The sequence below is a fragment of the Beta vulgaris genome, chromosome 8 (assembly GCF_026745355.1).
Source record: "Beta vulgaris subsp. vulgaris cultivar EL10 chromosome 8, EL10.2, whole genome shotgun sequence".
NCBI classification, from domain to species: Eukaryota; Viridiplantae; Streptophyta; class Magnoliopsida; order Caryophyllales; family Amaranthaceae; genus Beta; species Beta vulgaris.
In genome coordinates this window covers 34,029,954-34,044,330 of record NC_079209.1, presented here as the reverse complement: position 1 = coordinate 34,044,330, position 14,377 = coordinate 34,029,954, and the positions used below count along the sequence as shown (strand labels likewise).

At 37.5% G+C, this 14,377-nt stretch overlaps 2 protein-coding genes across 2 annotated transcripts; both read left to right on the top strand.

Moving 5' to 3' along the window:
• The first annotated feature begins 3,333 nt into the window (after window positions 1–3,333).
• Window positions 3,334–11,579, top strand: LOC104882972 (coatomer subunit epsilon-1). Its single transcript, XM_010667408.4, has 6 exons — window positions 3,334–3,703; window positions 4,157–4,308; window positions 7,534–7,669; window positions 7,745–7,900; window positions 8,611–8,690; window positions 11,295–11,579. The coding sequence occupies exons 1-6, from the start codon at window positions 3,452–3,454 to the stop codon at window positions 11,386–11,388; spliced, it is 870 nt and encodes a 289-aa protein (XP_010665710.1). The 5' UTR covers window positions 3,334–3,451; the 3' UTR covers window positions 11,389–11,579.
• A 143-nt stretch (window positions 11,580–11,722) lies between these two features.
• On the top strand, window positions 11,723–14,370 carry LOC125492508 (uncharacterized). The gene is made up of 2 exons (XM_048635064.2): window positions 11,723–13,445; window positions 14,037–14,370. The coding sequence occupies exons 1-2, from the start codon at window positions 13,266–13,268 to the stop codon at window positions 14,316–14,318; spliced, it is 462 nt and encodes a 153-aa protein (XP_048491021.1). The 5' UTR covers window positions 11,723–13,265; the 3' UTR covers window positions 14,319–14,370.
• The last annotated feature ends 7 nt before the right edge of the window (window positions 14,371–14,377 follow it).

Sequence of the window (14,377 nt, the reverse complement as noted above, 5' to 3'; positions counted from 1 at the left end):
AACAATTGGAACAGTGATCAATCCGAGCCCAGCAAAAGCCATGGCCCGCTCACCATGTACTCCAACTCCTGATTGTCCAACTTCAGACGTGCACCAGTCTAAAGTTTATTACTATCCTAGTTTCACTTTACATGATTTACCAATTATTACTTGTAATGGCACGTACGTGGGCTAGAGTTCTATAGCTAGAATCTAACGGTTATCTTTGACTCTTTCTGGCTTCCAATAATAATTGTTTTACTAATTCTGTAAATTTTTCATACAATTGATATACAAATCCACGACCAGTGCTACTTGGAGATGAAACTTCCCTTTGGGGAGTTTCTCCATGTGACTCTTCTAGGACATGATGAATTGGTTCACCGCCATCCTCCGACACCCTAGATTATGAAGGAATCGAATCATTATTTCCCATGTTTTGGGAGATTGATTTAACTCTAGGACCTTCCCTATTCCTTCGAGAACGTGTATACGACATTTATAGAAAAATAACAATTGTTGTTTTGAACAGTTGAATTGTATAAGTTATAAAGAAGAAATTTCACAATTTGATTATGAATCTTTCTCCTCCCACTGTGGTCGCCAAAAAACTTGTTGGTAGTTGGCTGACTTTGCAAACGAGTGTCAATACACACCCAATAGTTTGATACTGAGTGCGACAAGAGTCTTAGTCCCTGGGGGTCAGTGGCGGACCTAGGAATTTGAATCTGGATCTAGGTATACAGAGTTACGGACATACAACAAACACAAAAATAGTATAAAAAAGTTCATAAAAATTATTCAATACATAAGTCTTACAACCAAAATCTCCATAGTCATAGAACCAATTTTGTTATAAAATATATAAGATTTAACTTCAAACTAACATTATAATTGCATCCTACGAGCCTTCATATTTTGAAATCGATTTACTAGACTTGGGTGTATCATTTGTCATTTCCTAATTGAGTTCATAAAATTAATTGTCAATTTCAATTTCGAATTTCAAAAAGCAAGCCCCAACTAATTGATCAACAATGTCCAAATTCAACAATTTACATCTAAATATTCAATTAATTTAAGAACCTTACATATATAAACTTAGAAAAGATGGAAAATATGAAATTAATTTAATTAAAACACAAAAATATAAACTTAACAACTTACGAGGTTAGAATCTTAGGCAATAAACAACGAAGATGCGAAGTCGGATCTTAGGTAGCGGGCGGCTTAGTGTTAGTCGGCGCCCCTCACTGATTTCGTCGGAAGTCTTCACGACGTCACATCTACAAGGTTAGAATCTTAGGCAGCGAGCGACGAAGATGCGAAGTCGAATCTTAGGAAACGAACGGTGATCGGCGGCTCGACGCCCCTCACTAGTTTCGTCGGAAGTCTTCACGACTTCGTTGGTGCTCGGTGGTCTGGTTTTCGGTCGTTTAGTTCATCAGTATTGAGAGAGAGAGAGAGAGGAGAAAGAGGAGAGAGGAGAGAGGAGGGAGAAGAGAGAGAGAGGAGTCAGAGAGTAAAATGAAACGCATGCTTGCCCTGAGTGAAATTCTAGTTTTTGTTTTCCTTTTTTTTTAACTGATTTTTTTTTTTGAATTTGGGGATACATCCATACCCCCATGTCCCCTTCTAGGTCCGCCAGTGCTGGGAGTTATCAGTTTTAATTTGATAAAACCTTGCTAATGTACTTTGTTGTAATCTATTTGATTAAACTACAATGCACAATAAATTCAGGCGAAAAGCATTGAATAGAACAAGACGTGCAATAATTAATCTATTAATTAGAGCCAAATATTCCCATTCAAATCATAAACTTCTAGAATAAACTTTTTATATCACATATGAGGATAATTCAGGCTGGACAATTAAAGGAAAAACACAAGAGATGAGTACCTCCATGAGTTCCGGCTAAAACTGGAGATGAAGAAACTTGTCACTAGCACATGCTCTAGATCTAAGAACTAAACTATAACCCAGAAGGGGTTGGCTAGGCTAGGCTAAGGCTACGCTAGAAAGAAAGTTGTACGTTGTTGTGTGTTGTGTTTTTTTTTTTTACTTGATCCTTTCGCTTGTATTTATATGGCAATACTCCCTTGCATCTTTGGAGGAAAATGATTTGAATCATCTTTGATTCAAATCATAACTGCCCTTTTGGCGCTGGAATAACCACGTCTCGATGCCCACGTAGCTTGCCTCATGATTATGTTGTTAAATGCTCACATATTCGTTGTCGTTTGACTTCCATCTCCTAAACACTTCATTTAGTCCTTGACTTATGTTGACCTTCTATGGGCTCCCTATTGTGATTAGGCTTCTATTTCAACATAAATATTTAATCTTTGGGGCCTAATACAATATACCACAATAAATGCTTAGTCATTATCTAAAAATGGTAGTAACAAATCTTATCAACCTAAAATGAAAAAGAAGATAGAGAAAGTGAGAATGGAGGTGTTGGTCGAAAATGAAATGGAATTATCTAGTTTAGGGAGGACAGAGGACGGAGGACGGAGGCAGAAAGATGAAGATTATCTAGGTTGAGAGGAAAGAGAATGCAGTGAGTAGCTAGGGATGGCAATTGGGCGGGGCGGGTGCGGAGGATGGTACCCCCACACCCGCACCCGCATTAAATTCTCATCCCCATCCCCGCCCCACCACCCATTGCGAGGGAAGATTTCATCCCCATCCCCGCCCCACCACCCATTGCGGGGGGAGATTCTAGACCCACCCCCGCCCCACCCCGCACCCGCGTGGTACCCGCGTCATACCCACTTCATCCCCGCAAAAAATCCACCAAAAAAATCTGCCATAAGCCCATTATAGTTGTCTACTTGACAAAATCACAATATAATATAGTAAAAGAAAGGTTAAAATACATTAACGAAGGCAAATGTTTTATTACATTTCAAAAGTGTCTCCAAATACATTAGTAATATATGTATATAAATAGAATTTCAATAATAAATATGCGGGACGGGGGTTGGGCGGGCGGGTGGGGCGGGGCGGGCGGGGGTGGGGCGGGGCGGGGCGGGCATGGATGTGGAGGGTATAACATAAAATCCACACCCGCTCCACCACCCATTGTGGGTACAATTTTAATCCCCATCCCCGCCCCATCCCTGCCAAACCTAGACCCATCCCCGTCCCAATTGGGCGGGGATGGGGTGGGTCTCTTACTTGACCCGTCCCACTGCCATCTCTATGAGTAGCAACCAAAAGAGACACGAGGCAAAGTAAGGGCAGAGCAGTGGTTTCTGTGAAGTTTAAAGGGCAAAATAGTCAATTCTTATTCTTAAGAACAGTAATCATATTTGTGGCTTTTTAATGGGTTAATGATTCATAATAACTTTCACCGGTGCATATATATGAGCGACATAGACATAGTGTGTGCGCGATCAAATAATCTGTCTCCCTTCCCCTGCACTGCACCCTCGTCCATTACCTCTGAACTTTAGATCTACCATTAATGGCTGCTCCAGATCTTTTGTTCAATCTTCGAAACAATTTCTACTTGGGAGCTTACCAAGCAGCCATCAACAACAGTGAGATCCCCAATGTATCGCCCGATGAAGCAGTTGAAAGAGATTGTCTCGTTTACAGATCTTATATTGCTCTTGGCAGCAACCAGCTTGTGATTAGTGAAATTGATGCATCTGCTGCTACTCCTCTTCAAGCAGTTAAACTTCTCGCTCTCTATCTTTCTGCTTCTGAAAATAAGGTTCGTCCTCTCAGATCTGCCACAATTTTATGTGTTTTTTTTTTCATGTTGTTGTCACAAAATAATTCGCGGTCCGCTAATATGATTCGCCATAAGAAATCATTTTCTTGCTTTTCTGTATTTGGTGCCTGTATGATTTGAGGTCGCCCAAACATGAACTGTCAGACGAAATCATTTTTGTGCTATTCCGTATTTAATCGCAAAATGTTTCCGGGTCTGTTAACATGATCAGACATAAGAAATCGTGAATTTATGACCCTTGGTGTTTTGTGCACTTTGTATCAGCAAATCTTTATCACTTGAAAGGTTATTGAGGTAGTTGGGTTCATATTATTATAGCCGAATCAATTTAATGGGATCTTATGAGTTGATGTTAGTTCTGTACTGTGGTGTTGATAGAATTTAGAAATCAATTGGGATCAAATGGATTTCATCAATTACATATGATTGCAGGAAACAACCATTTCGAGCTTGAAAGAGTGGTTGGCAGATCCCGCCATTGGAAACATCCCAACTTTGCGGCTTGTTGCTGGTGTCATATTCATGCATGAGCAAGATTATAGTGAAGCTTTGAAGCATACTAATGCTGGAGGAACCATGGAATTGTTAGTATAATAATCCCATTTATTAACTTCTATAAAATCAAATTATCTAGGTGGTTTGGATTCTTGAACTTTTATTAATAATTTTATGCGCGCTAGAATTCTTGAACTTCTATATTTTTTTTGTTTTGTTTTCATGTTTTGGTTTGTTTTGTGGCAAGACTGAGTAATCTCACTGACCAAATCAATATTATATCTACAATAAAATGAAGATGCTAATCACATCTATAATACTAAGACAAATCTTGCAATAAAGAAAACTAGCTAAAATCTCACTGTTTTGTTGGATTGTAAATTTCTGAAGTAAACTAAACCTTTTTGAACTCAGGTTGACATCCCAATTAAAATTAACCTAATATTAAACAACTCGAATTGTTGATGAGAATTTTAATAAAACCAAGAAAAGGGGAGAAAGAACATTATTATAGAAAATTAATTGAAATCTAATCAAAGGGGCTTACCACCAACAAAGTTGTTAATGGCACCTCCTATAAACTCAATTAACTCTACAATAAATTAACACAAAAGGGAGATAAGTTTGTATTTCACAATCAAAGATCACAATCATTTCTGAGGAGTGAGGACTCTCCCAAGCATACTTACTCTTCTCTATTTTCTCGATGCCTCCTCAATTACATTCCACCCTATTTATTACAACGACACTCACTCCTACAAAGCAATAAAGAATGGATTACCATTTTTCTAGAGGCTGCCTCATATATTCCCAGTACTATTTGGCACATTCCCCAGCTCACTGCTACCTGGTACAATTCACAGCTCAACAACATTCCTCCGAACAGTATGTGCAGCTTTATCAGCATCCTCTTCCATTCCATTTTTACCCTTTTTCCTTCTCTTGTAAGTTACGTGTATAGGAGGCCTAGGATGAGTCATAGCATTACCCCCACCCAATCTTTCATCTTGTCCTCAAGGTGGAAAAGAGGGAATTGGGCTTGGATGGATGAGTATTCTTCGTAGGTGGACTTGTATTCCCACTTAATTACGACTTCAATCTGGTGCCCAGTGCCCATAGGCACGTATCTCACCCCTAAGGCTGTAGCAGGGTCGGAATCCAAGGCTGATTATGAGGATAGGTCACGAGAAAAAGTAGGCAAAGTTGGATGGTTGCCTAAATCTTTCTTCAACTCTGATAGGTGAAATACTCGGTGTATCTTAGTGGGTGACAACTCCAACGGATAGGCCACAATGCCTACCTTCTCTATTATCGTGAAGAGACCATAAGACCTTGCATCAAGTTTTTCAAAAGGTTTTTGGCCAATGATTTTTGCCGATAAGGCCTCATTTTCAAATACACCAAGTCACCCACTGCAAAATGGGTATCCCGTCTCTTGCCATCCTCTTGTAATTTCATGTTGTTCTCTGCCTTGAGAAGGTTGTATTTAAGATCATCAAGGATTGCATCACGTTCCACTAGTTGATCCTCCAAGGTAGGCACAACGGGGCTACCCTTTTCAAATCTCACCAAGTGGGGTGGTTCTAGTCATATAATGCTTTAAAAGGGGAGCAAAGTGTTGAAGCGTGGACCGAGGTTTGTTTCGTCAAACACGGGAAGGTCGAGTTTTTTGAATCGCCACCCTTGCCCTATGTTAACACCATTCTCGAAGTGCAAGTTTCCTCTTTGCCTTAACATCTCTTCAAAATCCCCTTCACCTCGATGGCTGTCGTTCTCATCAGAGCATAAAGGTGATCGCTCACCCTCTAGTGGATCTTCTACGTGTATAGGATCGCCCCCTTGCGGTGCCACGGTGGGTTTGCGATTCTTGGCCTCAAACATAGCCACATATGCCCTCAACATAGCAATCGTGACCTCCTGATTCTCCTTCGTCCTATCCAATCGACCTTCCAGGCAAACGCGGTTCTCGTTCATATCCTGGTTGATCTTCTCCAGCGCCGCCGTGAGCGTGGTCAACGCTTGCTGCAGCGGCTCTGCTACTTGGCACACTGCCCGTGCCATCTCCCCAGTTAAGTTTGCATGAGAAGTAGGGAATTGTTGCTCAAGACCATCCTTTGTGCATTAGTTTGAGATCCAACCATGGCTGCAAAAGTTTCTCTCTCGTTTTTTAATACGAATAAGAAAGGATCAACGGGCTATGATACCAAAATGCTATAAACTCAAATAACTCAACAGTAAATTAACACAAAAGGGGGATAAGTTTGTATTCCACCACCATAGATCACTCAATACAGGCTCAACTCATTCGAGAGAGAGGATTAAGGACTCTCCCAAGCATACTCACTCTTCTCTATTTTCTCAATACCTCCTCAATTACATTCCACCCTATTTATTAAAACGACACTCACTCCTATAAAGCAATAAAGACTAGATTACCCCTTCTAGAGGCTGCCTCATATATTCCCACTACTATTTGCCACATTCCCCAGCTGAGCACTACCTGATACAATTCCCTAGCTCAGCAATATTCCTCCCACCAGTATGTGTAGCTTTGTCAACATTCTCTTCCATTCCCTTTTCCCCCTTTTTCCTTCTCTTGTAAGTTACGTGTATAGGAGGCCTAGGGTGAGTGATAGCAACACGCCAACACCCTAAGAATCCTACTATTTTACGCGGGAAATTAGAAAAGAGAAGCCTAGACTTTTCTTTGTACCTTGTATTATTTTTTGTAGAAAGTGTTAATGTTTTCAAAGGGTTGATGAGCTGTGACTTAGATTCTTATATAATGTTTTATTCCCTTCTTTGTTTCTTTAGTAGTTCTCAATTAGTGTTTATTAGCATAGCTTATTGTAGAGTTGAGGATCATAGGCTTCAGGAACTGTCGATAGATCTTAATTGAAGATACCTATCCTCAGAACTTGTTCGAGGCTTCATGAATTGTTGACAGTTTGAATGAACATATTTATGCTAGGAACTTATTTGACATCATCAGGATTCTATTTCCATTTACTAGAAAGCTTATTTTTCCAAGGTGAAAAGAGTAAAGCCATACGACAATGTAGCCTTTTGGTGCATTCGAGCATATTGACATGATATATGCTTTAATTCTTGATCTACAGCAACTAACCATTCTACTACCATGATAATATGCCTTGGTAACAGCAAGGAGGAAGCAGTTGTATGATGTGATGTGTAACCATTCTCTTCGTAGTTTATCTATGTCAATGCCTGTATGATGTGTGCTTTCGAAGGTCCTTTTTGTTTGTGTATATGATATTTTTCTTGCAGTTTGATGTTTGCTTCCACTCTTACAGGCATGCATTGAATGTCCAAATATATCTTAAGATGTATAGATCAGAGCATGCGGAGAAACAGCTAAGGCTTATGCAACAGATTGACGAGGATCACACATTGACTCAACTTGCTAATGCTTGGCTAAATTTGGCAGTGGTAAATGCAGCTTTTTTTCCGGTTCCTTTTCAAATACCAGAGTTGCCCCCCTAAAGATAAGCTTCTTTGTTATAGGGAGGTTCCAAGATACAGGAAGCGTATCTTATCTTCCAGGATTTCTCTGAGAAGTATCCTATGACAGGATTGATCCTGAATGGCAAGGCTGTTTGCTGCATGCACATGGGAAACTTTGATGAAGCAGAATCACTATTACTCGAAGCTCTAAACAAGGTAAAATGTTTGAACTAATTAAAACACTTGATTGTTATTGAATTTTGGCCCATTTAGCTTGGATGTATGAGCAGCAACGCACATGAGAATCGACACAGTCGAGTTTGAATCTGTTCCCGTCGTCCAATGGGTTGGTCCCTTGTTACATTTCTTGATTGTTATTCAATTTTGCCATGTGTCAACCTTAGAAAGGTGTCATGGCAGTGCGCCACTTATCAAATATAAGAAAAGTACCAATGATTTTAGGTCATGCCGTCTTTACCAAAACAAACTGCATCTTCAGGCGGGTCTGTGTCGTGTTTTCTGTTGGTCTGGTGCTTTTGCATCTCTAGTCATATTGTAATACATGGCTGGAAACTTGTTCAACTATGATTCACAGGTCCGAAGAAAGTAGGAAAAAGAAATAGCTATGATGTTAATTGTTCACTGAATTCATACTGTAATTCCAGGGGTACATGAGAATTATTGTATTAAGGATGTTCAAGAGGCTGCGTACAGATATATGACTCGATTGTGCATCATAGTCGTCACTGCTCCTTCAGTTTTGTCACTTGGTCTTGCTTTGCTAATGCTTTCCAACTGAGATTTTTCAATTTGTTCATTGAATAAGAGACCTTTCAACTTAAACATGGAACTGTTGACCATACATGTACTGATCTAGTTCTATGCAGAAACTAGATAACAAAATTTTTAACTCGTATCTGATACAGGATGCAAAGGATGCTGAAACATTGTCAAATTTGGTTGTGTGCTGTCTCCATCTCAACAAACCAACAGGCCGCTACCTGAGGTATAGATTGCGGAGTGTTCCAGTACATTTTTGATGTTTGGCTTTTGTTGAATAGCAAATAATGTTGTTTCCATATATGACGTTGATATGGATCCAGATGGATAGTAGCTTAATTTCTCACTACATTTAATTGGTGGAAAAGTAATAGTGCCAACTCAAAATCCAATGCTTCACTCACCTAGAGTTCAAATTAGGATGGTTCCAGTCTGATCTGATGTAGCTTCATTCACTAAACAAATTAGATTTAGCTTATATAAGGTTTTACACGCCTAATCTAAGGGCCTTGATCTTGGTTTCATTCATCAAAACTAATATTCTTTATGCTTGAGTAGTTGAGTTGCACTCACACTGGAAAAGTTTCAAAGTTTTGAATTTATAAAAGTCTGAAATTTGAATTTGAAAGCAACAAAATCATGCTTTAATAGCCTAGGAAACACATGTAATGAACTAACATTTGTATGGTAGATTATAGAACAAGATTAAGAAATAAGATGGACTTTGATTGATGATTTTCTGGAAAGTAGCAAAATAAAGTGATAACTACAAGCTTTCGAGAGGCTTGTTCTCTCCCTAATAACAAACTAAACTCTCCAATATTTTTCATCCTCCTTTTATTCTCCCTACTCTGGTCTATTCATAGGATTATGATCTCTCTCTCTTTCTCTCTCAGTTTCTCTCTAAACTAAGTCCCGTGGGTCTGTCGCTAACTAACTCTCTTGACTTCTTGAGCTAATTGAATTAGAATGCTAATGCCTAAAGTACCCTTCCAATCATTGATTCATTACAACACTTCTACTGATTACTAGTTACTTTAGGAAGCTAAAACCCTAACTTGACTCTTACTTCCATAAGGAAACAAAACCTAACTAGGAAACTATCTGTCTTGGGGGAAATCACATGTGCGACCCAAGGAAACACTCCTAGGTAGTTTAGGAAACAAACTTGTATAAGGAAATAAACATGTGAGGCTTTGCTTGCTGTCCAAGAAGCTTCCAAGTTCCAACTCCCATACACACTAACTTGGTGTCCAAATAAGGGCAATAAACTTGGAACCATCTATTTTGAGGGATTTCGGCCCTAACAATCAAAAGACTCAAATAAATAACTTTGTAAGCCCAAATGACTCATGAAAAAACATATTTATTTGTTAATGCAGATAACATTATTTCTAATGAATAAGTTAAACCATGGAGTCTATACTAAGAAAACAATATAAAGATAATGAGGTACTTGATTCATGTCACACATCTACTATTTCTTTAAGAAGTGTGGGGGATGGATGTAATCTACTATTATTAATAAGAAGCGTGGGCAATCAATTAGCTTTTTGGTAAAAAAGAAGTTGATTTTTTTTATAGCCTTGGATTGCCATGGCTAATTACTGGTTATGTTGCAAAAGTAGTGCAGTGTAGATCAACATAGTATTTTAAGTACATAAATGTCATTTAATCCTTTAAATGCCTGTGGGATTAACTTCTTTCACTGACTATTGTTCTTACGTAGCTTTTTTGCCGTAAAAGCCATCTTGGTTGTATGTTTTACGTGGAAAAATGGTAGGAAACAAGAGTTCCTTATTCCAGTGGGCAGGTATAAGGATTTTAGGACCTTGGGAGTTTTAATTCAGATTTTCCTGAAATGACCCTTAGCTTTTCATGTTTCATCAGTGCTGAGAGGTAAAAGATGAGCTCAGCAATAAGAAATTCTAAAAGCTTCAAGACCATCATACGTTCAGGTCCTCTGACATCATCTCAGGCATAGTTTTAACAGCAAGTTGCTGGAATCTCATCTTTTTTTTTTTGACCGACATTGTCTATTCATTCTCATTTCTCAGTAAGCTCTTTAGTAATTATGCTCATTTTGGGTCTTGAAGAAATAAAGAGAATGTTTTTCTACGTGTTTAGTATTATTGAGTATTAAGCAATTAGTTCACAAAGTAGACATGCCCTGCATTTCTAAACCCTATTGGGTATGTGCTAACTCATGATTTGAGAAGGTCAGATGAACTTCACAAGTCACATCTTTCTGAGCTAGTTTAACCACTGCTGGATATTCTAGCATGGTCAAATTGTCTGCTTTGTACTCTTTTGTATAATTCAAGCATTGCATTTTCATTTCTACTCATCATTTGCAAATTCACTAGAAACAGATTTCCCACATCCTTTTCCCACCTCTTTTACTATTCTTTGCTGCCATCTTTGAAATATATACTGGAATTTTTTATGTTTTCATCTTCTCGTATACTTATTTTTATGCATCTGAAAATTTTCCTATTTCTAATGAATGTGTCTATAAGGTTCTTTGCTTGATAAATTTGTTTCACCCCCGAGTCATGTCCTTACGCTGCTATAAGCAAAACAAAAAATTATTCAACAACAGAGTAAATACTGTCTGATTTTTGCTGCATATCCCAACTCATTCACTGCCAACGTGACAGAAGCAATATGGTCAATTCAATATTTGCACACTTTGAGTCTTTGGAGGATGCATCATGTTGAAAAGTTTTTTTATGCAAAAACAAAGCGATTATCCCCCCCCCCCATGTTCCAATGCTCCATGTTCTGCAGCCAGTGTAAAGCTTATGTTTAATTTGTTCATCTCCTGCAGTCAGTTGAAGGGTACCCACCCGGAACACATGTTTGTGAAACGTTTAGCAACTGCAGAAGAAAGTTTTGAGAGGGCAGTTCAGTCAGTTGCATAAGAAACACATATGAAGCAGCTAGTTTGTTCATTGTTAATTACGTCTGGCATAACTTTATTTGCCTATTTTTTTTGGCCCTTCTACCTCAATATTGGATCTCCAACTTACAAGGACAAGATAATGAATAGTGAAATGTTAATGACAGCTTTATAATGTGATGGAAGTGAATGAGACTCCATGAATTGATTTTATTTACTGCTTTAGTTTTTAATTTGTTTTGTTTCTTTTTAATTGGATATATTTGAGGTGATGTTTGGGTGCTAAATTTGTGTTCTACCATGAAAATTAAATGAGAATTGAAACTAGGAAAAGCTCTTGAACTCCGGGAGGAATAAGCAAACTCTTTTAGGTACACAGCTCAGTTCTTTTTCGGCTTTCTCTGTCATAGGCGCATTGCTACAAGCTCCATTAAGAACCCCCTCATAATCTAAATCTTAATCTAATCTAAATCTAGATATCATATAATTAATATAGAGAGGAATCATATAATTAATATAGAGAGGAGATTCCAAAAGCCAGGTACGACATTTGGTGTTCTTGTTAGGCGCATTTTGTCGCACTTATTTATGTCATTTTTAAAAGGATAAATCGCATCTTACCACCTAGACTTTTTACGTTTTTGGAAACTCCCATCTTAATGAATTTTTTTTATAAATTTCCACCTACCATTTTCAATTTTATTAAAAATTCCCACCACTTAACGATTTTTGTTAAATTTCATTAATAAAACCATTAAGTGGGTCCCTCATATACATTTTTTTAACAAAATCGAACTTGAAATAGTTGCAAGTCTCTACAAATAGTTATAATTTGTTCCAAACTTGCTCCAAAATTGTTGAGATTTTACCCTTAAATTGATGAAATTGACTTTGATTTCAACGTAAATTAATAATAAAATGCATATGTGAGGTCTACTTAACGGTTTTGTTAACGAAATTTAACAAAAACCGTTAAGTGATGAGAGTTTTTAATAAAATTGGAAATGGTAGGTGGAAATTTATAAAAAAAATTCATTAAGGTGGGAGTTTCTAAAAACGTGAAAAGTTAGGTGGTTTTGAACAAAAAATCCTTTTTAAAAATAAATATAGTTTCAAATTGATAAATATACATATAGAGAGTTTAGGATAAGAAGAGATATGTTTTGGTTTATAATGAAAACTTTACTATAGTAAATTAATTATAACTTTTAATATTCCTTTTGTTATGAAATAAGTGAAACACTTTTATCAAAAACTTACATAAAAAAAATGAAGTGTGGTTTAACTCCGTCTTTTTTTACAATCCTATTCATCTTAGAATTAGAAGAAGTATCAAAAGTTTTTCTGAAAAAAGGAAATTATCTTAGATGAATTTGACATATATATCATTTTTCGAAATGACCATGACTTTTGCAACCCTATTAGGAAAATGATCAGACTTTTGCACCTCTATCATGTACAATCTTGAACTTGTATTTTCTCATTAAAACTGACGAATGGCTAATAATGTTAATTATTTTACATTTTAAAATAAATTCATAATTATTATTTGTTAAAAAATTATTAGTTATTTCTCTATCTCCTTTCTTTCTCATGTTCTTCCTTTCCCCTTTTATCTTCTCGTAGATGTGCAACTCAATCCATCTTCAACTACTTTGAAAATAATAACTGAACTTCTATACGTCGCCCATTATTTACTAAAATCGCCCAAATTTACACACAAATAGACTACTCTACCCTTATTTATTTTTCTGATTTTTTTACCCTCTTCTCTCTCACTTATCTACTTTTTCATCTTCTTCGTTCACTTTTTCATCTTCTTCCTTCACTCTTCCATCCATCTTCACTTTTTCATCTTCTTCCTTCACTCTTCCATCCATTCACTCAGCTTGTAAAAAAATGTCTGAGGAAAATCCAAACAAGAAGAAAAAAATTATCCTTCGTCCTGCAACAGAAATTGCACTTGCAAGGGCTGCAGAGGCAAGACGACACCGAGAGGAAGCGGAAGCGGCGACTTTGGCGGCGGAGCTTGCGGCAGCAGAGGAAATGGACGCCGAGGAACCGACAGCGTCATCTCAGGTAATTTTTTTTACACAAATTTCAAGCCAACGTTTGCCCAGGACGATCTCCCATGGAAGGATCCTCTGTCCAGGACGAGGATCGTCTGTCCAGGACGATCCTTCCAAGGGGCGATCGTTTGCCCAGAACGATCCTCCTATGGAAGTATCGTCCTGGACAGACGATCCTTCCATGGGAGGATCGTCCTGGGCAAACGATCGCCCCTTAGAAGGATCGTCCTGGACAGACGATTCCATGGGCGTGATTTTTTTTTTACGGATGGCGTGATTTCCTTTTTAGGTTATGTTGTTATTATTATTAATATTGTTATTATTATTATTATTAATATTGTTGTTATTATTATTATATTTATTATCATTATTGTTATTATTATTACTATTGTTATTATTATTACTATTATATTTATATTTATTATTATTATATTTATATTTATTATTATTATTATTATTATTATTATTATTATTATTATTATTATTATGGTTAATAATTTTGTTGTTATTTTTATAATTATTATTATTGTTATTATATTGTTATTATTATAATTATTATTATTATTGAAATATTTTATTAAAGTAATTGTTGGTGAAATAGCCATCTGGGTTTCAACAATTTGCTGGTAAGACGCTTCCTGGATTTCGAGTTGCGCAGTACGAGGATTCAGGACCGCGTCATCCGCATTCGCGTGGTGTTTCCGCTTCCGTTAGAAGGACGCGGATGAACCCGACTGAGTCGCGACGTCAGCTTCAGTTACACGATGAGGGTGCTGGCGCGGCGTACGATGCAACGGAGCATCATGATGTAGATGAGGGGGGGATGTTCTTTACGGTGATGATGTTCACGAGTCAGTTTTGCAGGAGTTTGAGAGAGATGTAGACCCTACAGTTGATGATCGTTGGATTGTTCGTAAGGGTAGGGGTGGGCGATTTATTCGG

Bases quoted from the DNA above. Each gene is read 5' to 3' on its own strand.
- LOC104882972 (XM_010667408.4), top strand. From the start codon at position 3,452: ATGGCTGCTCCAGATCTTTTGTTCAATCTTCGAAACAATTTCTACTTG. The intron at 3,704-4,156 runs GTTCGTCCTCTC...ATATGATTGCAG, and splicing joins TTTCTGCTTCTGAAAATAAG to GAAACAACCATTTCGAGCTT. The intron at 7,670-7,744 runs GTAAATGCAGCT...TCTTTGTTATAG, and splicing joins CTTGGCTAAATTTGGCAGTG to GGAGGTTCCAAGATACAGGA.
- LOC125492508 (XM_048635064.2), top strand. From the start codon at position 13,266: ATGTCTGAGGAAAATCCAAACAAGAAGAAAAAAATTATCCTTCGTCCT. The intron at 13,446-14,036 runs GTAATTTTTTTT...TTGGTGAAATAG, and splicing joins AACCGACAGCGTCATCTCAG to CCATCTGGGTTTCAACAATT.